Source organism: Microcaecilia unicolor, chromosome 2 (assembly GCF_901765095.1).
Source record: "Microcaecilia unicolor chromosome 2, aMicUni1.1, whole genome shotgun sequence".
Lineage (NCBI taxonomy): Eukaryota > Metazoa > Chordata > Amphibia > Gymnophiona > Siphonopidae > Microcaecilia > Microcaecilia unicolor.
In genome coordinates, this window is record NC_044032.1 from 16,980,677 (window position 1) to 17,008,281 (window position 27,605).

The following is a 27,605-nucleotide window of genomic DNA, read 5'->3' on the forward strand; positions in this document are numbered from 1 at the left end:
AGCGCCGCCGACCCCCCCGCAATTGCTGACCCCCCCCCCCCCCCGCCGCCACCAACACCAACTTTGACCCCCCCCGACGACCCTCTCGACCTCCCCTCCCGCGCCAACCCTCCCCCACCGCCACCGTCGCCTACCTTTGCTGGCGGGGGACCCCAACCCCCGCCAGCCAAGGTCCTCTTCTTCTGGCACAAATCTGACTCAGAAACAGAACGAAGCCTTGCGCTGGAAGAAGAGGACCTCGGCTGGCGGGGGTTGGACTCCCCTGCCAGCAAAGGTAGCCCACGGTGACGGCAGTGGCGGGGGAGGGTTGGCGGCGGGAGGGGGGTCGAGAGGGTCATCGGCAGGGGGGATCCAGGGCCAAATTTACGGGGGCACAGGCCCCCGTGGCCGCACGTAGCTGCGCCACTGGTCCCTATGGAAACCTCTTTCCTCTCTGATCAGAACTGAGCAAAACTACTTAACATTTCGAAGAAAGATAAAAGCTTTCTTGTTAATGCCATTGAGTATCTCCTCTGCTCACCTCAGCAGGACAGTCTGTGAGCGGAGCCAGAGGGTATTCAGTTACCAGTGATATTCAGACCTCTGGCTGACCTAATTTTATCCAGTTTATTGGTCTAAATATCTCACCCAGGGGTTCTCGAGACATAACCAGCCACTCAGGTTTTCAGGATATCCACAGTGAATATGTTTGAGATTAATTTGCATGCGCTACCTTCACTGTATGCAAATCCATCTCATGCATATTTATTGTTAATATTCTGAAAACTTGACTGGTTAGGTCAGGACTGGGTTGAGACCATCTAATCCATCCGGATAGCAGAACCAGTCAACACTGACTGTGAATATTCATTGGCAGCCACTATCCAGATTCTGCCACTGAATAACTACTCTTCTTTTTTTACTCGCAGTGGCTGACATTTAAAAATCCACTGACCGCTGTGGGGGGAGGATAACTATGAAGTGGGGTCACTGAAAGCGAAGGAAAACAGCCCCTGCTGGTGCAGCTCTCTGATCAGCCACTAGATGTCCCTGTAAGAGCAATGCTGGGATTAGCTCTGCACAATGACATCCTGTGCCCAGAACGGGCTTCTTTGAGCGTTTCTCAGTGGTATAGCTATGGGGGGGCCATGGGGGCCTGGCTCCTCCCTCCCAAATTGACTCTGTATCCCTGGTTTGGCTGGCGGGGGTCCTCAACCCCTGCCAACTAAAGCATTTGTCCAGCGGTGCCGGAGACCAGCACTGGACAAATGCTTCAGTTGGTGGAGGTTGGGGACCACCGCCAGCCAAGGTATGTGCAGCGGCGGCGGTGGGTGGGGAGCAGCAGAAAGGCGGTGAGGGGGGCAGCGGTGAGGCGGACCAAATTGTGCCCCCCCCCCCCCCCCACTTTGGACTCTGGCTCCCTCTCACCTCGAGGTCTGGCTACGCCCCTGGCATTTCTACACTGAATAACCCGAATCCCAGGCTTGCGATCAGACAGGAAATCCCAAACCTGCAAACTTAGAACACAAAACGTATTTCCCCAGGAGAACAGGATTTGCAGCCAGGAAACATGAGTAAAGATATGGAGGAGCCATACCGAGCTGGGTGGAGGCCTCCGCTACGCTCCAGGGCAGGTTCCTTCTCTGGCCGATGATCATGTCCAGCACGTAAGCCTTCAGTCCATCGCTCAAGATAGCCCTGATGGCAGGGCACAAGTATTTTAGGATCAGGTGCCCCACATTGGGACTCACCGAGCTGTTCCCCAGTTTAGCCTGCCAGAAAACCAGAAAATGTTACTCTTTCACAGAAAGACCTATCACAGGAGTAAAATCTGGACCAGCTCAACCTGTTTCTTTGGCCTTGTTAAAATATTCAATCATTCTGACTTCAAAGGACAGAAAGGACTTAACAAGGATCTGGGGTTCCTAGCCCATTATAAACCATAAAGCTGTATGTCTCTGTTGATCACCCTCCCCTCACCTATCCACACCCATCCTGTTAGAATATCAATGATATGCTTTGATGTCCCCATGCATACCTCCGACCCACCCCCATTCTCTCACCCTGTCAGACTGTCATAGTAATGCTTGAATGTTTTCACTTATATACACTGTCAGCTAGCACATTTGCTTATTTCCGATCTGACGAAGAAGGGCAACCTTCGAAAGCTAATCAAGAAATGTATTAAGTTATGTCCAATAAAAAAGGTATCATCTTATTTTCTTTTCCATATTTTATTTTGTTTGATTTCTATTGATAACCTTAAGAGTGGACTAACATGGCTACCACACTACTCATCTCTTTTCTGAATCATCTGAAGAACTGCCCTTCGGGGTCCCCAAAACGCATGCACAACGCTCTATGTTATTAATTGCACATTGTGCATTTATAGCTAGGTGTGCTCTTTCCTTTGGCCCTTTCGGTGTTTATTGATTGTCATGTTGAACTAATAAAAGTGTGTCAGCCTGCCACGACTCTAGTTACTATGAGAAGCTGCCACTCCAAGCCATGACTGAAACTAAACATTGAAAAAAATTATGGGGATGAAGGCTTTCATCCTCCCCATCTCATCTGCCCGCAACCTCGGAGTCATCTTCGACTCTTCCCTCTCCTTCTCTGCGCATATCCAGCAGATAGCCAAGACCTGTCGCTTCTTCCTCTATAACATTAGCAAAATTCGCCCTTTCCTCTCTGAGCACACCACCCGAACTCTCGTCCACGCTCTCATTACCTCTCGCCTTGACTACTGCAACCTACTCCTCACTGGCCTCCCACTTAACCATCTATCCCCCCTTCAGTCCATTCAGAACTCTGCTGCACGTCTTATCTTCCGCCTGGACCGATGTACTCATATCACCCCTCTCCTCAATTCACTTCACTGGCTTCCGATCAGATACCGAATACAGTTCAAGCTTCTCCTTTTAACCTACAAATGCACTCGATCTGCAGCCCCTCCTTACCTCTCTACCCTCATCTCCCCTTACGTCCCTACCCGTAACCTCCGCTCAGAGGACAAATCCCTCCTCTCAGTACCCTTATCCACCACCGCCAACTCCAGGCTCCGCCCTTTCTGCCTCGCCTCACCCTATGCTTGGAATAAACTCTCTGAGCCCATACACCAAGCCCCCTCCCTGCCCATCTTCAAATCCTTACTCAAAGCCCACCTCTTCAATGTCGCCTTCGGCACCTAACCATTATACCCCCATTCAGGAAATCTAGACTGCCCCAACTTGACATTTCGTCCTTTAGATTGTAAACTCCTTTGGGCAGGGACTGTCCTTCTTTGTTAAATTGTACAGCGCTGCGTAACCCTAGTAGCGCTTTAGAAATGTTAAGTAGTAGTAGTAGTAGTAGAAGCCCCAGACTCGCTAATCCATTAGTAGTATGTGTCCCAGATATAACCCATAAGGACAGTTAGAAAGAGATGCACCCCACAATAGCAGGAAAAACAGTGTGTGTGTGTGTCCCTTTGTCTGTGTGTTTGTCTAAGTGTCTGTGTACCCCCCTCTTGTTTTATGACTGTGTATCCTGTGTTTTGGGGTCTCTGTGTCTGAGTGTCTGTGTACCCCTGTGTTTGTGTGTGTGGGGGGAGAGTATGTATGTGTGTGTGTCTGAGTGTCTGTGTACCCCGTGCTTTGAAGTCTCTGTCTGTGTACCACTGTGTGTGTGTATGTTTCTCTTAAGTGTCTGCGTACCCCCATGTTTTCAGATCTCTTTCTCAAGTGTCTGTGTGTCTCTGAGTTTGTTTGTGTGTATGTGTGTGTCAGTTGAGTGTCTGTGTACCCCTAGGTTTTGGGGTCTCTGACTTTGAATGTCTGTGTGTCCCTCTGTGTCTCTGAGTGTCTGTGCACCCCCGTGTTTTGGGGTCTCTGCCTCTGAATGTCACTGTGTTTGTTTGTCTCTGTCTCTGAGTGTCTGTGTGTCCCTCTGTGTCTCTGAGTGTCTGTGTACCCCCGAGTTTTGAAGTATGTCTCTCAGTGTCTGTGCACCCCCGTGTTTTGGGGTCTCTGCCTCTGAATGTCACTGTGTTTGTTTGTCTCTGTCTCTGAGTGTCTGTGTGTCCCTCTGTGTCTCTGAGTGTCTGTGTACCCCCGAGTTTTGAGGTATGTCTCTCAGTGTCTGTGCACCCCCGTGTTTTGGGGTCTCTGCCTCTGAATGTCACTGTGTTTGTTTGTCTCTGTCTCTGCGTGTCTGTGTGTCCCTCTGTGTCTCTGAGTGTCTGTGTACCCCCGAGTTTTGAGGTATGTCTCTCAGTGTCTGTGCACCCCCGTGTTTTGGGGTCTCTGCCTCTGAATGTCACTGTGTTTGTTTGTCTCTGTCTCTGAGTGTCTGTGTGTCCCTCTGTGTCTCTGAGTGTCTGTGTACCCCCGAGTTTTGAGGTATGTCTCTCAGTGTCTGTGCACCCCCGTGTTTTGGGGTCTCTGCCTCTGAATGTCACTGTGTTTGTTTGTCTCTGTCTCTGAGTGTCTGTGTGTCCCTCTGTGTCTCTGAGTGTCTGTGTACCCCCGAGTTTTGAGGTATGTCTCTCAGTGTCTGTGCACCCCCGTGTTTTAGGGTCTCTGCCTCTGAATGTCACTGTGTTTGTTTGTCTCTGTCTCTGAGTGTCTGTGTGTCCCTCTGTGTCTCTGAGTGTCTGTGTACCCCCGAGTTTTGAGGTATGTCTCTCAGTGTCTGTGCACCCCCGTGTTTTGGGGTCTCTGCCTCTGAATGTCACTGTGTTTGTTTGTCTCTGTCTCTGAGTGTCTGTGTGTCCCTCTGTGTCTCTGAGTGTCTGTGTACCCCCGAGTTTTGAGGTATGTCTCTCAGTGTCTGTGCACCCCCGTGTTTTGGGGTCTCTGCCTCTGAATGTCACTGTGTTTGTTTGTCTCTGTCTCTGAGTGTCTGTGTGTCCCTCTGTGTCTCTGAGTGTCTGTGTACCCCCGAGTTTTGAGGTATGTCTCTCAGTGTCTGTGCACCCCCGTGTTTTGGGGTCTCTGCCTCTGAATGTCACTGTGTTTGTTTGTCTCTGTCTCTGAGTGTCTGTGTGTCCCTCTGTGTCTCTGAGTGTCTGTGTACCCCCGAGTTTTGAGGTATGTCTCTCAGTGTCTGTGCACCCCCGTGTTTTGGGGTCTCTGCCTCTGAATGTCACTGTGTTTGTTTGTCTCTGTCTCTGAGTGTCTGTGTGTCCCTCTGTGTCTCTAAGTGTCTGTGTACCCCCGAGTTTTGAGGTATGTCTCTCAGTGTCTGTGCACCCCCGTGTTTTGGGGTCTCTGCCTCTGAATGTCACTGTGTTTGTTTGTCTCTGTCTCTGAGTGTCTGTGTGTCCATCTGTGTCTCTGAGTGTCTGTGTACCCCCGAGTTTTGAGGTATGTCTCTCAGTGTCTGTGCACCCCCGTGTTTTGGGGTCTCTGCCTCTGAATGTCACTGTGTTTGTTTGTCTCTGTCTCTGAGTGTCTGTGTGTCCCTCTGTGTCTCTGAGTGTCTGTGTACCCCCGAGTTTTGAGGTATGTCTCTCAGTGTCTGTGCACCCCCGTGTTTTGGGGTCTCTGCCTCTGAATGTCACTGTGTTTGTTTGTCTCTGTCTCTGAGTGTCTGTGTGTCCCTCTGTGTCTCTGAGTGTCTGTGTACCCCCGAGTTTTGAGGTATGTCTCTCAGTGTCTGTGCACCCCCGTGTTTTGGGGTCTCTGCCTCTGAATGTCACTGTGTTTGTTTGTCTCTGTCTCTGAGTGTCTGTGTGTCCCTCTGTGTCTCTGAGTGTCTGTGTACCCCCGAGTTTTGAGGTATGTCTCTCAGTGTCTGTGCACCCCCGTGTTTTGGGGTCTCTGCCTCTGAATGTCACTGTGTTTGTTTGTCTCTGTCTCTGAGTGTCTGTGTGTCCCTCTGTGTCTCTGAGTGTCTGTGTACCCCCGAGTTTTGAGGTATGTCTCTCAGTGTCTGTGCACCCCCGTGTTTTGGGGTCTCTGCCTCTGAATGTCACTGTGTTTGTCTCTGTCTCTGAGTGTCTGTGTGTCCCTCTGTGTCTCTGAGTGTCTGTGTACCCCCGAGTTTTGAGGTATGTCTCTCAGTGTCTGTGCACCCCCGTGTTTTGGGGTCTCTGCCTCTGAATGTCACTGTGTTTGTTTGTCTCTGTCTCTGAGTGTCTGTGTGTCCCTCTGTGTCTCTGAGTGTCTGTGTACCCCCGAGTTTTGAGGTATGTCTCTCAGTGTCTGTGCACCCCCGTGTTTTGGGGTCTCTGCCTCTGAATGTCACTGTGTTTGTTTGTCTCTGTCTCTGAGTGTCTGTGTGTCCCTCTGTGTCTCTAAGTGTCTGTGTACCCCCGAGTTTTGAGGTATGTCTCTCAGTGTCTGTGCACCCCCGTGTTTTGGGGTCTCTGCCTCTGAATGTCAGTGTATTTGTTTGTCTCTGTCTCTGAATGTCACTGTGTTTGTCTCTGTCTCTGAGTGTCTGTGTGTCCCTCTGTGTCTCTAAGTGTCTGTGTACCCCCGAGTTTTCAGATCTCTTTCTCAAGTGTCTGTGTGTCTCTGAGTTTGTTTGTGTGTATGTGTGTGTCAGTTGAGTGTCTGTGTACCCCTAGGTTTTGGGGTCTCTGACTTTGAATGTCTGTGTGTCCCTCTGTGTCTCTGAGTGTCTGTGCACCCCCGTGTTTTGGGGTCTCTGTCTCTGAATGTCACTGTGTTTGTTTGTCTCTGTCTCTGAGTGTCCCTCTGTGTCTCTGAGTGTCTGTGTACCCCCGAGTTTTGAGGTATGTCTCTCAGTGTCTGTGCACCCCTGTGTTTTGGGGTCTCTGCCTCTGAATGTCACTGTGTTTGTTTGTCTCTGTCTTTGCGTGTCTGTGTGTCCCTCTGTGTCTCTAAGTGTCTGTGCACCCCCGTGTTTTGGGGTCTCTGCCTCTGAATGTCACTGTGTTTGTTTGTCTCTGTCTCTGCGTGTCTGTGTGTCCCTCTGTGTCTCTAAGTGTCTGTGCACCCCCGTGTTTTGGGGTCTCTGCCTCTGAATGTCACTGTGTTTGTTTGTCTCTGTCTCTGAGTGTCTGTGTGTCCCTCTGTGTCTCTGAGTGTCTGTGTACCCCCGAGTTTTGAGGTATGTCTCTCAGTGTCTGTGCACCCCCGTGTTTTGGGGTCTCTGCCTCTGAATGTCACTGTGTTTGTTTGTCTCTGTCTCTGCGTGTCTGTGTGTCCCTCTGTGTCTCTAAGTGTCTGTGCACCCCCGTGTTTTGGGGTCTCTGTCTCTGAATGTCACTGTGTTTGTTTGTCTCTGTCTCTGAGTGTCTGTGTGTCCCTCTGTGTCTCTGAGTGTCTGTGTACCCCCGAGTTTTGAGGTATGTCTCTCAGTGTCTGTGCACCCCCGTGTTTTGGGGTCTCTGCCTCTGAATGTCACTGTGTTTGTTTGTCTCTGTCTCTGCGTGTCTGTGTGTCCCTCTGTGTCTCTAAGTGTCTGTGCACCGCCGTGTTTTGGGGTCTGCCTCTGAATGTCACTGTGTTTGTTTGTCTCTGTCTCTGCGTGTCTGTGTGTCCCTCTGTGTCTCTAAGTGTCTGTGCACCCCCGTGTTTTGGGGTCTCTGTCTCTGAATGTCACTGTGTTTGTTTGTCTCTGTCTCTGAGTGTCTGTGTGTCCCTCTGTGTCTCTGAGTGTCTGTGTACCCTCGAGTTTTGAGGTATGTCTCTCAGTGTCTGTGCACCCCCGTGTTTTGGGGTCTCTGCCTCTGAATGTCACTGTGTTTGTTTGTCTCTGTCTCTGCGTGTCTGTGTGTCCCTCTGTGTCTCTAAGTGTCTGTGCACCCCCGTGTTTTGGGGTCTCTGCCTCTGAATGTCACTGTGTTTGTTTGTCTCTGTCTCTGCGTGTCTGTGTGTCCCTCTGTGTCTCTAAGTGTCTGTGCACCCCCGTGTTTTGGGGTCTCTGTCTCTGAATGTCACTGTGTTTGTTTGTCTCTGAGTGTCTGTGTGTCCCTCTGTGTCTCTGAGTGTCTGTGTACCCTCGAGTTTTGAGGTATGTCTCTCAGTGTCTGTGCACCCCCGTGTTTTGGGGTCTCTGCCTCTGAATGTCACTGTGTTTGTTTGTCTCTGTCTCTGCGTGTCTGTGTGTCCCTCTGTGTCTCTAACTGTCTGTGCACCCCTGTGTTTTGGGGTCTCTGCCTCTGAATGTCACTTTGTTTGTTTGTCTCTGTCTCTGCGTGTCTGTGTGTCCCTCTGTGTCTCTAAGTGTCTGTGCACCCCTGTGTTTTGGGGTCTCTGCCTCTGAATGTCACTGTGTTTGTTTGTCTCTGTCTCTGCGTGTCTGTGTGTCCCTCTGTGTCTCTAAGTGTCTGTGCACCCCCGTGTTTTGGGGTCTCTGTCTCTGAATGTCACTGTGTTTGTTTGTCTCTGTCTCTGAGTGTCTGTGTGTCCCTCTCTGTCTCTGAGTGTCTGTGTACCCCCGAGTTTTGAGGTATGTCTTTCAGTGTCTGTGCACCCCCGTGTTTTGGGGTCTCTGCCTCTGAATATCACTGTGTTTGTTTGTCTCTGTCTCTGAGTGTCTGTGTGTCCCTCTGTGTCTCCGAGTGTCTGTGTACCCCCGAGTTTTGAGGTATGTCTCTCAGTGTCTGTGCACCCCCGTGTTTTGGGGTCTCTGCCTCTGAATGTCACTGTGTTTGTTTGTCTCTGTCTCTGCGTGTCTGTGTGTCCCTCTGTGTCTCTAAGTGTCTGTGCACCCCCGTGTTTTGGGGTCTCTGTCTCTGAATGTCACTGTGTTTGTTTGTCTCTGTCTCTGAGTGTCTGTGTGTCCCTCTGTGTCTCTGAGTGTCTGTGTACCCTCGAGTTTTGAGGTATGTCTCTCAGTGTCTGTGCACCCCCGTGTTTTGGGGTCTCTGCCTCTGAATGTCACTGTGTTTGTTTGTCTCTGTCTCTGAGTGTCTGTGTGTCCCTCTGTGTCTCTGAGTGTCTGTGTACCCTCGAGTTTTGAGGTATGTCTCTCAGTGTCTGTGCACCCCCGTGTTTTGGGGTCTCTGCCTCTGAATGTCACTGTGTTTGTTTGTCTCTGTCTCTGAGTGTCTGTGTGTCCCTCTGTGTCTCTAAGTGTCTGTGTACCCCCGAGTTTTGAGGTATGTCTCTCAGTGTCTGTGCACCCCCGTGTTTTGGGGTCTCTGCCTCTGAATGTCAGTGTATTTGTTTGTCTCTGTCTCTGAGTGTCTGTGTGTCCCTCTGTGTCTCTGAGTGTCTGTGTACCCCCGAGTTTTGAGGTATGTCTCTCAGTGTCTGTGCACCCCCGTGTTTTGGGGTCTCTGCCTCTGAATGTCACTGTGTTTGTTTGTCTCTGTCTCTGAGTGTCTGTGTGTCCCTCTGTGTCTCTGAGTGTCTGTGTACCCCCGAGTTTTGAGGTATGTCTCTCAGTGTCTGTGCACCCCCGTGTTTTGGGGTCTCTGCCTCTGAATGTCACTGTGTTTGTTTGTCTCTGTCTCTGAGTGTCTGTGTGTCCCTCTGTGTCTCTGAGTGTCTGTGTACCCCCGAGTTTTGAGGTATGTCTCTCAGTGTCTGTGCACCCCCGTGTTTTGGGGTCTCTGCCTCTGAATGTCACTGTGTTTGTTTGTCTCTGTCTCTGAGTGTCTGTGTGTCCCTCTGTGTCTCTGAGTGTCTGTGTACCCCCGAGTTTTGAGGTATGTCTCTCAGTGTCTGTGCACCCCCGTGTTTTGGGGTCTCTGCCTCTGAATGTCACTGTGTTTGTTTGTCTCTGTCTCTGAGTGTCTGTGTGTCCCTCTGTGTCTCTGAGTGTCTGTGTACCCCCGAGTTTTGAGGTATGTCTCTCAGTGTCTGTGCACCCCCGTGTTTTGGGGTCTCTGCCTCTGAATGTCACTGTGTTTGTTTGTCTCTGTCTCTGCGTGTCTTTGTGCCCCTTTATTTGTGAAACACAGAAACATAAAGCCTATATGCTGTGTTTGGTCTGCCAATCCATAGCAACTAGTAACCTCTGCTATTCCTTCCTCTCCCTTAGACAGCCTTTTTGTCTCACGCTTTCCTGGAGACAAGAACCATATCACCCTCACTGGGAGGCTGTTGCCCACGTCCACCACCCTTTCCAGAAAGAAGCATTTCCTTACGTTACTCCTGAATCTGTCCCTTTTCACCTTCATCCTATGCCTCCTCTTTCCAGCGCTTCCTTTCAATTAAAAGAGACTCTCATCCTTTGCATTTAAACTTCTCTGTTATATCTCCCCTCTCCTGCCTTTCTTCCGGAGTATACGTATGGCGATCTTTAAGTCTGTCCCCGTAATCTTTATGACGAAGACCACTGGCCATTTTAATAGCCGCCCTCTGGACCGACTCTGTATCTTTTTGATGGTAGGGGTCTCCAGAACTGTACACAACATCCTAAATGACGTCTTAGGCGGTAACTGAACACAAAATCCCACAGAGAATCCAACAACCAGGCAATAAATGGGAAAAGAGGGAGGGCTGGACAAACCAGTGGTTCAACAAGTGAGATTTATTCCATAAACAGAAATATTGAGACTCAACAGGGCACCGTGTTTCGGCATACGAGATGCCTGCCTCAGGAGTCTCATTATGAGGAAGTGGAATTAGAGAAGGTGCAGAGAAGGGCGACGAAAATGATAAAGGGGATGGGACGACTTCCCTATGAGGAAAGGCTAAAGCGGCTGGGGCTCTTCAGCTTGGAGAAAAGGCGGCTGAGGGGAGATATGATAGAGGTCTATAAAGTAATGAGTGGAGCAGAAGAGGTAAACGTGAAGTGTTCTTTTACGGTTTCCAAAAATACTAGGACTAGGGGGCATGCGATGAAGCTACAATGTAGTAAATTTAAAACGAATTGGAGAAAGGTTTTCTTCACTCAATGTGTAATTAAACTTTGGAATTCGTTGCCAGAGAATGTGGTAAAGGTGGTTAGCTTAGCGGAGTTTAAAAAAGCTTTGGACGGCTTCCTAAAGAAAAAGTCCATAGACTGTTATTAAATGGACTGGGGAAAATCCACTATTTCTGGGATAAGCAGTATAAAATGTTTTGTACATTTTTGGGATCTTGCCGGGTATTTGTGACCTGGATTGGCCACTGTTGGAAACAGGATGCTGGGCTTGATGGACCTTTGATCTTTCCCAGTACGGCAATACTTATGTACTTATGATGGTGCTAAACCACCTGGAAATAATGGGTTAGTCTTTAAAAAGACCCTGCACCTATGAACAATGCACTATCAAAAAAGTTGGCCAGTCCGTACTTAGTACTTCAGTAGTATGGAAGGTCCATTCCTCTCTGTATGTACGCAAGGTATCAGGCGAGTTCCCACCCAGAAAATTCCCACTTAAGGGGATGATTCCCACCAAGGACTCCCCCCCCCCCCCCACCTCATCCGGACATATCCCACCCTCCCTGGCTTGTAGCTTCTTTCTTGTATCGGGTCCCATAAGTCCTGGTGGAGAGTTTTTTTCTTTACGGTGTCTGAAACAATGAACCCCACTCATTCCTGCCCTGCGGTAGAGGAGTGGCCTAGTAGTTAGGGTGGGGGACTTTGGTCCTGGGGAACTGAGGAACTGAGTTCGATGATTCCCACTTCAGGCACAGGCAGCTCCTTGTGACTCTGGGCAAGTCACTTAACCCTCCATTGCCCCATGTAAGCCGCATTGAGCCTGCCATGAGTGGGAAAGCGCAGGGTACAAATGTAACAAAAATTAAATAGATACTATTGGAGATTCTACATGGAATGTTGCTAGTGGAATAGCAACATTCCATGTAGAATCTCAAATAGTAGCAACAGTGGAGGAGTGGCCTAGTGGTTAGGGTGTTGGACTTTGGAACTGGGGAACTGAGTTTGATTCCCATTGCAGCTCCTTGTGACTCTGGGCAAGTCACTTAACGCTCCCATTGCCCCAGGTACAAATAAGTACCTGTATATAATATGTAAGTAAGCTGCATTGAGCCTGCCATGAGTGGGAAAGCGCGGGGTACAAATGTAACAAAAATAAAATAAAAAATAAAAATAATCCATTTGCAACGGCTGCCGAGACTGCTGCAGGAGGTCCTGTCACCGGTTTTAGGACTGAGTCTCCTGCCTGTTCTGGTTCCAATCGCATAATGGCTGCCAGGAAGGCCCACAGCAGTCTCGCAAGGCTGCTGTAGAAATTCTCGGCAGCCATTGCAAATGGAGCAGCAGCATGGGGCAGGAATGATTGGGGTTCGTTCCTGCCCCTCCAAAGGCTCCACTACACTACCAGGCCTTACCAATGTAGGCCCAGGGAAGACCTATGGGTGGGATTGGGGGAGGAGTGAGTTTTGGGTTTCAGCCGAAAATGCACAGGCATTTTCAGCCGAAACCCGAACCTAAATTTCGGTCTGGTTTCGTTACTGAATCTGAAACCGAAATTCCTTCAGCCTCTACTTTATATGTCTGCCTGTCTGTCTCCCTCCAAGTGTCTATGTGCCTCATGTCTGTTTGTTTCTCTGTCTGACTGCTTGTGTGTTCCTGTGTCTTTGAGTCTCTCTCTCTCTGTCCCTGTGGTTTCTGTGCCTCTTTCTCCGAGTGTCTGTGTTGTCTGTGTGCCCCTGTATTTTCATGTCTGTGTCTTTGAGTGTCTATGTGTCCCTGTATCTCTACTGCCTGCAGATTCTGCATCTCACCTTCACGCCTGGGTCCCTGCTGGTGCCAAAGTGTGCCACGATCAGATCCACTGCAGTGTTCACTGCCTTCACCAAACCTACGGGAGAGAAAGAGGGACATCTTACCTCAGCCACTGTACATCAGACCAGATACCCCAATAATATTAATACCAATACCAACGTAGTTCTTATAAATCGCTAATTTGCGGTGCACAATAATGCAGATCATCTATCGATATATAACAAAAAATAAAAACAGAAGAAATAACTCACTTAATCGGTGTATAACTCAAGATTATATCTTATATATACTCAAGCAAAAAGGTTTTAACCTTTTTCTGAAACACTAAAAAGCTAAATTCAGTCCTAACATATAAAGGAAAAGAGTTCCAAACAGAAACTCCCATAACTGAAAAAGCTGAATTAACCACTCTAAGGCAGTGGAGTAGCTAGGTGGGGCCACGGGGGCCTGGGCTCCCCCTCAGTTTGCTCTGGGCCCCTGGTTGGCTGGCAGGGGTCCCCAACTCCCGCAAGCTGAAGACTTCATGCAGCAGTGCCGCGCCCTGCTCTCTTTTCCCCTCACGTTGGGCACACTCCTTTGAAATTGAGCATGCTCAGTTTCACTAAAAGGAGCATGCTGGATGTGAGGGGAAGAGAGAAAAGGTCAGGCAATGTGGTGGCGCTGGAGATCAGTGCTGGATGATGTCTTCAGCTGGTGGGGGTTGGGGACCCCCCCCAGCCAAGGTGTACAGCGGCGGCAGAGGGGGCAGTGAGGCAGCAGGGGGGTGGTGGCAGGATGGCAAACAAAATGTGCCCCCCCCCACCTTGGGCTCTGGCCCCCTCCCACCTCGAGCTCTAGCTATGCCCCTGCTCTAAGGAAGCACATGTTGCAAAAGGAAGGAGGACAGAGTACTATTTGATTACTTAATCGACAAGACAATCTTGGTAAAGAAATAGAAACTATATTTATCAGTAATTCTGAAGTACTACCGTGCAAAAGTTGAAAAAAACAAACAAGCTGTTTTAAACAAAATACGTTGATAGATCAGAAGCCAATGGAGTGTGGCAGTATTCATTGTGGATATCCTGAAAACATGACTGGCTGGGGTGCCTCCAGGATCAGGTTTGGCAACCACTGGTCTGGGTGAAGCCTATTTCAGTGGTTTTGTTTGGGTGCTCACTGAGCGCTCAGCAGGGCTCATTCCGCTGCTCGTGGGAATGGAACTTGTTGCTGGCAAAATGACAGGACTAGGGTTACCATATTTGTTCCCCCCAAAAAGAGGACACATGCCCCACTCCTGGCACACCCCTGCCCCACCCCATCACACCCCCACACTGCCCCCTGTCACATACTGCCCCACTCCTTTAATACCCCACCCTGCCCCTGTCACACCCCCTAAGGGTGTCCTATCCTCCCCTCCCCTTACTATACTGCCCTAGTGGTCTAGTGACCTCTTCGGGGCAAGAAAGAGCCCCCTCTTTCCTGCCCGGAACAGTTGCAGACTGTTTTGTACATAAGTACATAAGCACTGCCACGCTGGGAAAAGACCAAAGGTCCATCAAGCCCAGCACTCTGTCTCCGACAGCGGCCAATCCAGGCCCCGAGAACGATCAATGGACTTTTCCTTCAGGAATCTGTCCAGACCCCCTTTAAACTCAGCAAGGCCAGCTTCCGTCACTACCTCCTCCCTGTCATATCGGTGCCGATTCAAAACGGGCGCTGAGAGTGACCTTGCACGACCTGCAGAAGTCTCGCAAGGCCGCCGCTTCAACTCTCATCGGCCATTATGAATCGGTGCCGGGACTGGAGGCAGCAAGAGACAGTCTGCAGCCGCTCCAGGAAGGAAAGAGGGGGCTTTTTCCTGCCCTAAAGAGGTCACTAGACCACCAGGGCAGTACAGTAAGGGGAGGGGAGGATAGGATACCACTAGGCCCGCCCGCCTGCCCGTTTGTCCAGAAATCCGGAGAAACGGGCAGGCTGGCAAAACCCGCCCAGCCGTGTCCTCAAAAAGAGGACATGTCCGAGCAAAACCGGACATATGGTAACCCTAGCCAGGACGAGGCCAGCAGCCTTCTTACCTTTCTTCTGCACTAAATCGACAGAGACGGATTCTGAGGTACCATCTGGAGACAGGCAGAACTCAGCTGGGGGTTTCTCCGCCAATGAGAAGAAGTCAGGGAAGAAGTCGCTGTGATTAATGTGAAGATGCTTCACCAAAGGACCTGCGGAAAGCCAACATAGGATTGGGAGTCATTACACATGAGATCAAAGGGAGGAGGGGAGTCATTATACAGGAAGATACTAGATTCCGCAAAATCCTCAAATCGGTCCTATTCAAACAAACCCTCACAAAGGACAACCATAACTCAAACAATTAATTATTACCTGAATTGGTTATTACTCTTTTACCATTAACTTTCTCTTTGCTTCATGTACAATTTCTCATTCATAATAGATTTTCTAAATGTTAATATCCATCGTTATCCCAGTATGTTAATGATTCTTGCCTTTTGATGTTTAATTGTTATTATATGTCTTATTCTCAATTTGTATAATTGTTCTTCTGGTACTGTAGGTTGCACTACAGACTTTGTAAGCCACTTTGAGCCTGCGATCAGTGGGGAAATGTGGGATATAAATGTAATAATAAAATAAATAAATATTGTATTGTAAAATTGGATTCTTACAACAAATTACTTTCTTACGCATTATTCTTTGTTATGTATCCTATACTGTTTCTTGTAAGCCACCTTGAACTCAAACTTGTTTGGGATAATGTAGGATATAAATGTCACAAATAAATAAATTATACACAGGATCACAAAGAAGACAGAGTTATTACACACAAGGAGTGGCCTAGTGGCTAGAGCACCAGTTTTGCAATCGAGAGGTGGCCAGTTCAAATCCCACTGCTGCTCCTTGTGATCTTGGGCAAGTCACTTAACCCTCCATTGCCTCAGGTACAAACTTAGATTGTCAGCCCTCCTGGGACAGAGAAATATCCAGAGTACCTGAATGTAACTCACCTTGAGCTACTACTGAAAAAGGTCTGAGCAAAATCCAAATAAATTATTTGAAATTCTGTTGCTACTATTTGAGATTCAATATGGAATGTTGACATTATCTGAGATTCTACATGGAATGTTGGTCTACAGGGAATGTTGCTACTATTTGAGATTCTACATGGAATGTTGCTAGTGGAGGAGTGGCCTAGTGGTTAGAGCACCGCTCTTGCAATCCAGAGGTGGCTGCTTCAATCCCACTGCTGCTCCTTGTGATCTTGGGTAAGTCACTTAACCCTCCATTGCCTCAGGTACAAACTTAGATTGTGAGCCCTCCTGGGACAGAGAAGTATTCAGTGTACCTGAATGTAACTCACCTTGAGCTACTACTGAAAAGGGTGTGAGCAAAATCCCAATAAAGAAATAAAGATTCTAGAATTCTAAAGAATAAGATTCCATGAAAGTGTAGCAACGTAGAACCCCAAAGAGTAAGAAGGTTCTTTGGGGTGGAGGAGTGGCCTAGTGGTTACAGCACCAGTCTTGAAATCCTGAGGTGGCTGGTTCAAATCCCACTGCTGCTCCTTGTGATCTTGGGCAAGTCACTTAACCCTCCATTGCCTCAGGTACAAACTTAGATTGTGAGCCCTCCTGGGACAGAGAAATATCCAGAGTACCTGAATGTAACTCACCTTGAGCTACTGAAAAAGGTGTGAGCAAAATCTAAATAAATATATGGAATGTTGCTACTATTGAAGATTCTACATGGAATGTTGTTACTATTTGAGATTCTAGATGGAATGTTGCTAGTGGAGGAGTGGCCTTGTGGTTAGAGCACCAGTCTTGCAATCCAGAGGTGGCCAGTTCAAATCCCACTACTGCTCCTTGTGATCTTGGGCAAGTCACTTAACCCTCCATTGTCTCAGGTACAAACTTAGATCGTGAGCCCTCCTTGGACAGAGAAATAGCCAGTGTACCTGAATGTAACTCACCTTGAGCTACTACTGAAAAAGGTGTGAGCAAAATCTAAATAAATAAATATATGGAATGTTGCTATTATTGAAGATTCTACATGGAATGTTGCCACTTTTTGAGATTCTGGAATGTTGCTACTATTTGAGATTCTAGATGGAATGTTGCTAGTGGAGGAGTGGCCTAGTGTTTGGAGCACCAGACTTGCAATCCAGAGGTGGCCAGTTCAAATCCCACCACTGCTCCTTGTGATCTTGGGCAAGTCACTTAACCCTCCATTGCCTCAGGTACAAACTTAGATTGTCAGCCCTCCTGGGACAGAGAAATATCCAGAGTACCTGAATGTAACTCACCTTGGAGCTACTACTGAAAAAGGTGTGAGCAAAATCTAAAGAAATAAATAAAAAGATCAGAGGGGGGAGCAAGATCTGTAATCAGAGGCGTAGCCAGACTTGGTATTTTTGATAGGCCCTTCCACGCACACGTGCCCCCTCCTCCAACCACACCACAAACCACAAATATCTTCCCGGAGATATTATTTAAGAGCATGAGGGTTTTTTTTCCCCACCTACCCCACATCTTCTCCCTTTCCTCTGCGGTGTCCCGGCATTTGCGCTCCTGTCTCTGAACTCCATCCCTCCCCAATGTTGGTACAGGCGTCCTCGGCGCATGCAGCGATTCATTCTCTCTGCTTGCGCCAGCCTCGCAGGCTTCCATCTGCCATGTCCCGCCCTCGCTGACATCATTGCCTGTTTCCTGTCTGGTGGAACGTGGCAGATGGAAGCCTGTGGGACCGGGCGCAAGCAGGGAGAATGAATCGCTGCATGTGCCGAGGACACCTGTACCGACACTGGGGAGGGAAGGGGTTTAGAGACCAGAGTGCAGATGCCGGGATGCCACAGAAGAGACAGGGGAAGAGAGCAGTGTGGCTCTGCAGCTAGGGGGGGCCTGTGCCCACCCGGGACCGCCTGTAGCTACGCCACTGGTTGTAATACACAAGAACAGAGAGAAAATCAAGAGATATTACAAAAGATATAGTGGAATTAGAAAAGATACAGAGAAGGGCGATGAAAATGATAAAGGGGTTGGGACGACTTCCCTATGAGGAAAGGCTAAAATGGCTAGGAGTCTTCAGCTTGGAGAAAAAACGTCTGAGGGGAGATATGATAGAGGTCTATAAAATAATGAGTGGAGTGGAACGGGTAGACGTGAATCATTTGTTTACTCTTCCCAAAAGTACTACGACTAGGGGGCAAGCAATGAAGCTACAAAGTAGTAAATCGATCCCCAGAAGCTTAGCCGGTGGTGGGAGGCAGGGATAGTGCTGGGCAGACTTTTACGGTCTGTGCCAGAGCCGGTGGTGGGAGGCGGGGCTGGTGGTTGGGAGGCGGGGATAGTGCTGGGCAGACTTTTACGGTCTGTGCCAGAGCCGGTGGTGGGAGGCGGGGCTGGTGGTTGGGAGGCGGGGATAGTGCTGGGCAGACTTATACGGTCTGTGCCAGAGCCGGTGGTTGGGAGGAGGGGCTGGTGGTTGGGAGGCGGGGATAGTGCTGGGCAGACTTTTACGGTCTGTGCCAGCGCCGGTGGTGGGAGGCAGGGCTGGTGGTTGGGAGGCGGGGATAGTGCTGGGCAGACTTTTACGGTCTGTGCCAGAGCCGGTGGTGGGAGGCGGGGCTGGTGGTTGGAGGGCGGGGATAGTGCTGAGCAGACTTATACAGTCTGTGCCCTGAAGAGCACAGGTACAAATCAAGGTAAGGTATACACAAAAAGTAGCACATATGAGTTTATCTTGTAGGGCAGACTGGATGGACCATGCAGGTCTTTTTCTGCCGTCATCTACTATGTTACTATGTTACTATGATTAGACAAAGAAGTGGGAGTCATTACACACAGGATCACAGGGAGGAGTGGGAATCATTATACATGTAACGCCCCCGGGCCCGACTTGGCAGGACTCCTGGGCCATCTCTTATAATTTATGGCTTTGGTGCCTCCACCTAAGGTAAAAGGGTTTTAACGGGTAACATTTCTCTCCCTTTTCCCCAGAAAAACTCCAACAAACACTTCTATGAAATGTAACTCTCTTAAGAATTTTTCTGCTCTCTGTGACCTGCACTCCTGAGGGGCTTCACAGAACTCTCCCCCTGAGCAGAGAAATCATTCTGAATATACTCTCCTCAGGAAAAAGCTCCTCTCGAGCACAGGTTGCTATGGAGAAGAGAGAAAAATGCATTTCACTGACACAGATGTGTCTCATCAAAACCGATAGAGAAATCTCACAAATCAAAATGCCAACCTGTTTAACACACAAACCATGTCCTACTGAAAATCTCTTTATAGAAGGGTTTCACGCACAGGATCAGAGGGAGGAGTGGGAGTCATTACAGACAGAGCCAGCAGGAGAAGCAGCAGCAGCTCCTACTCAGAGAACCGGAAGGAGGAACAGCAGGTCTCATCCTTGCCAAGATGTTGCTCCTGAGTCTGCCTCCTTGGAACTTCATGCCATCACTTGTGGTTCTAGAACTTTCTTTCCTCTGGACAGGGCTTTCTCTCCTTGTGCATTCCTGCACTATGCGTTGCTGCTGTGTCGTGGGTGAGTTTCCCCCTACCCTAGACATCAGAGGTGTAGCAAGGACTGAATGGCCCTGGGCAGAAAAATTAAGATGCCCTCCCCCTATAACGCCATCTCTCCTAAGGTAGTGTGGACTGCCGGTGCTGGAGGAAGAAAAGCCCCTTCAAAGCTGCAGTAAACAGTGACTTTGTTTTTCTATCCATATTGGTCCCAGTCTCTGATTCTGCTGCTCTCTATCTGTTCTCTTAACTTCGTTTCCAGGGCTTCCATTCCATTTATTTCTTTACTTTCCTCCTTTCTTCTTCATTTCTTGCCCTGCATCCATAAGTAAAAGCTGGGTCCTCCTCCGTGGAATTGACTGGAGGAGGTGTAACGTGGATCCAGCTTTTGCCTATTTTCTCCATCCATGTGAAGTTTTTCTCCTCTTCCCTTTCCCTCATCTCCATCCATGTGAATCTTCTTCTTTTTTCTTTCCTCCCCTCCATCCATGTCCAGAATTTCTCCTCTCTCTTCCCTCTCCTGTATCCATATAAAGCAATAATTCTCTCTCCCCTCTCCTCCACCCAAGTCCAGCATTTCTCCTCTCTCTCCGCCTTCTCCTCTATCCCCTGCTCGCCTCTCCATCCATTTCCATCATTTCTCCTCTCTCTCCCCTGCTCTCCCCTCCATGTGCATCTCCTTCCTGTCTTCCCTCCCCTCCATCCATGTCCAGCAGTTCTCCTCTCTTCTCCCCTCCATCCATGTCCAGCATGTCTCCTCTCTCCCCTGCCCTCCCATGTCCAGCGATTCTCCTCTATCCCCTGTCCTCCCCTGTCATCCATGTCCAGCACCCTCCTCTCCCCCTGCCCTCCCCTCCCCTCCATCCACCCATGTCCAACGACTCTCTTCTCTCCCCTGCCCCCCTCCAACCACCCATGTCCAACGACTCTCCTCTCTCCCCAGCCTGGGTGTGGTCCTGCAAAACCTGTGCCAGCATTGAAAGGGAAAACCTACGAGGACCTGGACAAAAGCAAAAGAATTCAGAATGAATTAAGAGCTAAAGAAGTAGAGTCTATAGAGTACTGACTGGATACCGAGAAACCTGGGTAGTGTGAGGGCGACATGAGAATAAGCTCTGCAGAAAAATTACAAAAGGCTTTTCTGCTCCATTCGTGACTACAAGGATAACAACCCGCCTCAGATCTGATAGATTTTGAACCGCTAATACTGCCTTAGGAGATGTCTTGCACGTTTTTGACAGGCTTAAAACCCCCATATCTTAGTGCCCACCGCTCGACCTTGAATCAGAGAGCCTGAGGAAGGGAAGGCTGCGTTTTCCATCTATTGCCCGTGAAAACATAGCGAGGGTAGAAGCGGCAGTATTCAGGTGGCTCAGTAGGGAAAGCGTCTAGCAAACGCACAGAACACGGACATTTTCCGAGAGACTGCTCTGCGCATGATGCTAGCTGCTTTCCCTACCGAGCCGCTTGCAAAATTTACACGCGATTCCCTTTGAGCGTCGGTCGCTGTTTGAAAATGGTAAGTTCAACCACGGCTGCCATATTTGTGCATCAGGGCCTCAGCAGTTCTCCGTCTCCTCATCGGCTGGTAGGAGGCCATATACCTACAAGTCGGGAATGGAACTAACTTTGCTGAAACACTCCAGCCGCTATTCACAGTGATTTAAGTGGGAAGCAGCCTCTCTTACCCGCTTACATCATTTACTACTACTACTACTACTTATCATTTCTATAGCGCTACAAGCATACACTGCGCTGTTTACCACCACCTACCCCCGAAATTCAGTTGCAATAAAGCAAGCACTGCTGCTGAATATCGCCTCTGAACGGCCACAGAAAAAGTGGACAGGTCAGTGGTGGCATTGGCGGTGGCGTTAGGGAGGAGCCAGAAGTTCTGTGGGTGCTGGCAATAAATAGTGGCATTGACCCGCATAACTATGTTTTACGGCTCCCTGGGCCTACCCAATGTCCCTGGTGGTTTGTGCAGGTGTTGGGGGCAGGAGTGAAGTCCCCTTGTGGATGGCCTTTGCAAATGCCTGCAGTGACCTCTTGTGGCAGCAAGAGGTCGCAGCAGGCCATTTTTTTATGGGAAGCCGAAAGGGGCATGAGCGAGCGGCCTTCACTCCTGCCCCCAACAACCCCCATGGACCTTAATAATGGCTTATAGACTTTTAGGAAGCTATCCAACCTTTTTTAAACCCTGCTAAGCGAACTGCTTTTACCACATTCTCTGCAAACAAATTCCAGAGTTTAATTACTTGTTGAGTGAAGAAATATTGTCTCCGATTCATTTTAAATGTACTACTTAGTAGCTTCTTTGTGTGCCCCACAGTCCTAGTATTTTTAGAAAGAGTAAACAAGCGATTCACATCTACCTGTTCCAATCCACTCAGTATTTTATAAACCTCAATCATATCTCCCCTCAGCTGCCTCTTCTCCAAGCGGAAGAGCCCTAACCTTTTTAGCCTTTCCTCGTAGGGAAGTTGTCTCATTCCCTTTATCATTTGCTGCCCTTCTCTGTACATTTTCTAATTCAGCTATATGTTTTTGGAAACGTAGTGACCAAAATTACACACAATATTTAAGGTGCAGCCCCTTATACAGCCAAAACCTGTCGCTTCTTTCTCTATAACATCAGCAAAATTCGCCCTTTCCTCTCTCAGCACACCACCCGAACTCTTGTCCACTCTCTTATTACCTCTCACCTTGACTATTGCAACCAACTCCTCACTGGCCTCCCACTTAACCATCTATCCCCCCTTCAATCCGTTCAGAACTCTGCTGCGCATCTTATCTTCCGCCTAGACCGATATGCTCATATCACCCCTCTCCTCAAGTCACTTCACTGGCTTCCGATCAGGTACCGCATACAGTTCAAGCTTCTCCTACTTACCTACAAATGCACTCAATCTGCAGCCCCTCATTACCTCTCTACCCTCATTTCCCCTTACGTTCCTACCCGTAACCTCCGCTCACAGGACAAATCCCTCCTCTCAGTACCCTTCTCCACCACCACCAACTCCAGACTCCGCTCTTTCTGCCTCACCTCACCCTATGCTTGGAATAAACTCCCTGAGCCCATATGCCAGGCCCCCTCCCTGCCCATCTTCAAATCCTTGCTCAAAGCCCAGCTCTTCAATGTCGCTTTCGGCACCTAACCATTATACCTCTATCCAGGAAATCTAGATTGCCCCCAATTTGATTGACTGCACTTTTTTGTCCTTTAGATTGTAAGCTCCTTTGAGCAGGGACTGTCCCTTTGTTAAATTGTACAGCGCTGTGTAACCCTTGCAGCGCTTTAGAAATGTTAAATAGTGGAGCGCATGATCTGGTGAGGGACTTTATGGTACTGGGGCCGCTTGATAACAGTGACCATAATATGATCAGTTTTGATATCGACCTTGAAGTAACTGTACACAGAAAGTCAAATACGTTAGCGTTTAACTTTAAAAAAGGAGACTATGATAAAATGAGAAGAACGGTTAAAAAAAAAAACTTAGGGGGGCAACTGAGAGAGTAAAAACTGTACAACAGGCGTGGACGCTGTTCAAAAATACCATCCTGGAGGCCCAGGCCATACATATTCCGCGAATTAGAAAAGAAAGACGGAACTACAAAAGACAGCCGGCCTGGTTGAAAAGTGAGGTGAAGTAATTAAACTCTGGAATTCATTGCCGGAAAATGTGGTGAAGGTGGTTAGCTTAGCAGAGTTTAAAAAGGGGTTGGACGGTTTCCTAAAGGACAAGTCCATAAACTGCTACTAAACGGACTTTGGAAAAATCCAAAATCCCAGGAATAACATGTATAGAATGTTTGTACGTTTGGGAAGCTTGCCAGGTGCCCTTGGCCTGGATTGGCCGCTGTCGTGGACAGGATGCTGGGCTCGATGGACCCTTGGTCTTTTCCCAGTATGGCATTACTTATGTACTTAAGTACTTATACTCAGCTACTTCTCTGTGTGCGGCAGCAGCCAAAAAAGCAAACAGAATGCTAGGAATTATTAGGAAAGGGATAGAAAATAAGACAAAGAATATTATAATTGCCTCTGTATCGCTCCATGGTGCAACCTCCCTATTATATTATTACATTACATTTGGACTTATATTTCGCTTATGTCCTTTTCAGTTCCAAGTGGTTTACAAACATCCAGAGAGAAAACAAGAGTCAGAATAGTCCTCCGAGAATTGCAGTGATTACTTTGGAAACAGCAAAATCTAATCATAGCACATATTTCTCAAATAGGAAAGTTTGTATCTTCTTTCGAAACAAAAGATACGATTGTGAAAGGGAAAACATTCTGGCAATATGTTTCCAGAGTCTGGCTGCTTGAACGGCAAGGATTTCGTCAAAAAAGCATGTCTCCTCTTACCCTTGGAAGAGGGCAAAGTAAAAAAAATGAGCAGCTTCATGTCTCCTAGTCCTGACAGAGGTTATGAAGCAAAAATAAACGAACAAATATAACTAGGGATCAGTCCCTGTTGTGTTTTAAAAAGAAAGAACGCCAATTTAAACAAAAACACCCAAAACTCTACTCAATGGGCAGCCAATTGAGTTTAATATAAAAAAGGAGAAACTGTCGAATTTTGATAACCCCAAAATTAATCTAATTGCTGCATTCTGTATTTTTTTTTATTTTTTGTTACATTTGTATCCTGCACTTTCCCACTCATGGCAGGCTCAATGCGGCTTACATGGGGCAATGGAGGGTTAAGTGACTTGCCCAGAGTCACAAGGAGCTGCCTGTGCTTGAAGTGGGAATTGAACTCAGTTCCTCAGCACCAAAGTCCACCACTTTAACTACTAGACCACTCAATGTGGCCGCGCAGGCTTCTGTTTATGTGAGTCTGATGTCCTGCACGTGCAGGACATCAGACTCACAGAAACAGAAGCGTGCGCAGCCTTCTACATGGAATGTTGCTAGTGGAATAGCAACATTCCATGTAGAATCTCCAATAGTATCTATTTTATTTTTGTTACATTTGTACCCTGCGCTTTCCCACTCATGGCAGGCTCAATGCGGCTTACATGGGGCAATGGAGGGTTAAGTGACTTGCCCAGAGTCACAAGGAGCTGCCTGTGCCGGGAATCGAACTCAGTTCCCCAGGACCAAAGTCCACCACCCTAACCACTAGGCCACTCCTCCACTGTTGCTACTATTTGAGATTCTACATGGAATGTTGCTATTCCACTAGCAACATTCCATGTAGAAGTCGGCCCCTGCAGATCACCAATGTGGCCGCGCAGGCTTCTGCTTCTGTGAGTCTGACGTCCTGCAGGACGTCAGACTCACAGAAACAGAAGCCTGCGCAGCCTTCTACATGGAATGTTGCTAGTGGAATAGCAACATTCCATGTAGAATCTCCAATAGTAGCAACATTCCATGTAGAATATCCAATAGTATCTATTTTATTTTTGTTACATTTGTACCCTGCGCTTTCCCACTCATGGCAGGCTCAATGCGGCTTACATGGGGTAATGGAGGGTTAAGTGACTTGCCCAGAGTCACAAGGAGCTGCCTGTGCCTGAAGTGGGAATTGAACTCAGTTGCTCAGTTCCACAGGACCAAAGTCCACCACCCTAACCACTAGGCCACTTCCATTTGAAGCCTTAAGTATTGTGTGCAATTCTGGTCACCGTATCTGAAAAAAAAATGCGAAAAGATTCACAGAAGGGCAACCAAAATGTTTAAGGGGCTGGAAACTCCTCTCATATGAGGAAAGGCTTATGAGGTTAGGACTCTTCAGCTTGGAAAACATAAGGACATGAGAGTAGCCATACTGGATCAGGCCAGTGGGTCCATGTAGCCCAGTAAGTGGCCAAGCCTAGGGTTACCATATGGCTCCAGAAAAAGGAGGACCGAATGAGCCAGTCTGGGTTTTACTTCCATTGCTTTCAATGGAAGAAAAACCCGGACCGAATCAATGTGTCCTCCTTTTCTGGAGCCAACCAGGTCACAAGTATCTGGCAGAAACCCAAATCGTGGCAACATTCCATTCAGAAACTCAAATAGTAGCGCCATTCCGTGCTACCATGGCGGTTGAGGGGGAATATGATAGAGATCTACAAAATCCTGAATGGCACAGAATGGGTAAACATGAATCAATTGTTTATTCTTCCAAAAGTTCAAAGACTAGGGGACAATCCATGAAGTTGCATAGTAATACTTTTAAAATGAAGAAAAGGAAACATTTTTTTTTCACTCAATGAATAGTTAAACTCTGGAACTTGCTGTGGGAGGATGTGGTAACAGCAGTTAATGTAGCTGGGATTAAAAAGTACATAAGTAATGCCACACTGGGAAAAGACCAAGGGTCCATCGAGCCCAGCATCCTGTCCACGACAGCAGCCAATCCAGGCCAAGGGCACCTGGCAAGCTTCCCAAACGTACAAACATTCTATACATGTTATTCCTGGGATTTTGGATTTTTCCAAGTCCGTTTAGTAGCGGTTTATGGACTTGTCCTTTAGGAAACCGTCTAACCCCTTTTTAAACTCCGCCTTCACCACTTTCTCCGGCAACGAAGTCCATGTTTGGACAAGTTCCTGGAGGAAAAGTCCATAGTCTGCTATTGAGAGAGAAATGGGGAAAGAAAACTGCTGTCCCCGAGATCAGTAGCATGGAAGTTTGCTACTTTTTGGGTATCTGCCAGGCAGTGGTGTAGCCACGGGTGGATTTGGGCCCCCCCAAGGTCTGCTGGTTTGGCTGCTGGGGGTCCCCAAGCCCTGCCAGCAAAAGCTTTCCTCCAGCGCTGTTCACCACTGTGCCGTCTGGAGGATTTGCACATGCTCAACTTCATGAAAACCAAACATGTGCGGGCATGGCAGCGAACAGCGCAGGAGGAAGGCTTCTGCTCTCGGGGCATGGGGACCCCCGCCAGCCCAGAGAGGTGGGGCAAAATATGGCCTTCCACTTTGGGCTTGGGTTCCCCCCCCCCCCCCAAAAAAAAAAAAATTGAAGGGCTCTTTTACTAAGCCGTGTAAGTTCTACGCGCATCCAACGCGCGGCAAAATGGAGTTAGCACCCGGCTAACATATGGCTGTTGCGGTAATTTCATTTTTGGCGCACGTCCGATATGTGCATCTGAAAAATAATTTTTATTTTCGGACACGCGCCAAATGGCATTTGACATGAGTCTTTACCGCTAGGTCAATGGCTGGCAGTAAGGTCTCAGACCCAAAATGGGCACATGCCAATTTTCATTAGTTTTCACCACACCTTAGTAAAAGGTCTGGCTATGCGCCTGCTGCCAGGTACTTGTGAACTGGATTGGCCACTGTTGGAAGCAGGATACTGCTTATAAAGGCGGTTAGCTTAGCGGAGTTTAAAAAAGGTTTGGACGGCTTCCTAAAGGAAAAGTCTATAGACCATTATTAAATGGACTTGGGAAAAATACACTATTTCTGGGATAAGCAGTATAAAATGTTTTGTACTTTTTTGGGATTTTGCCAGGTATTTGTGACCTGGATTGGCCACTACTGGAAACAGGATGCTGGGCTTGATGGACCTTTGGTCTTTCCCAGTATGGCAATACTTATGTATCGGTCTGACCAACTATGGCTACTCTTATGTTGTTATGGAAAGGAAAGAGCTAATTCCAAATACATAAATAACCAAACTAACGGAAGGGATGGTGACCAAACAACTCACAAACCACTTAAACAATTTCTCAATACTACACGACTCCCAGTCAGGATTTCGATCTAACCACAGTACTGAAACAGTACTAGTTACTCTCATGAATAAGTTCAAACAAATGATTGCAACTGGCAAGAACATACTACTTCTACAATTTGACATGTCTAGCGCCTTTGACATGGTTGATCATGGAATACTACTACATATCCTCGAGTACTTCGGAATTGGAGGCAACGTTCTCAATTGGTTCAAGGGGTTCCTAACCACACGATCATACCAAGTGACATCTAATTCGACTACATCAGCCACATGGATACCTGAATGCGGAGTTCCACAGGGATCCCCCCTCTCACCGACCTTATTCAACTTAATGATGATACCCTTGGCCAAACTACTATCAAATCAAAACCTCAACCCATATATTTACGCAGACGACGTAACGATCTACATCCCATTTAAACAAGATTTAAAGGAAATTTCCAATGACATCAACCAAAGCCTACATATCAAGCACTCGTGGGCCGATGCATTTCAGCTGAAACTCAATGCAGAAAAAAACCTAATGCCTAATACTCACCTCCCAACATAACACGAACAAATTCACCACCATTAACACACCAACTCTGAGTCTTCCAATCTCGGATACCCTAAAAATTCTTGGAGTTACCATTGACCGACACCTAACACTTGAGAGTCATGCGAAAAACACAACCAAGAAAATGTTCCACTCAATGTGGAAATTAAAAAGAGTAAGACCTTTCTTCCCAGGGACAGTCTTACGCAACCTGGTACAATCAATGGTACTCAGTCATTTAGACTACTGCAACACACTCTACGCTGGTTGCAAAGAGCAAATAATCAAGAAACTTCAGACAGCTCAGAACACTGCA

General features: G+C 48.0%; 1 protein-coding gene across 2 annotated transcripts in view; it reads right to left on the minus strand.

Moving 5' to 3' along the window:
• The window catches only part of RUSC2 (RUN and SH3 domain containing 2), a 73,795-nt gene that overhangs the window by 26,310 nt on the left and 19,880 nt on the right, over nt 1-27,605 (minus strand). For both annotated transcript variants that reach the window (XM_030192814.1, XM_030192813.1), the window contains exons 4-6: nt 14,616-14,759; nt 12,558-12,634; nt 1,577-1,751 (exon numbers count right to left, since the gene is read on the minus strand). In XM_030192814.1, coding sequence (XP_030048674.1) covers nt 1,577-1,751; nt 12,558-12,634; nt 14,616-14,759 — 396 coding nt within the window. The remainder of the gene's footprint in view (nt 1-1,576; nt 1,752-12,557; nt 12,635-14,615; nt 14,760-27,605) is intronic.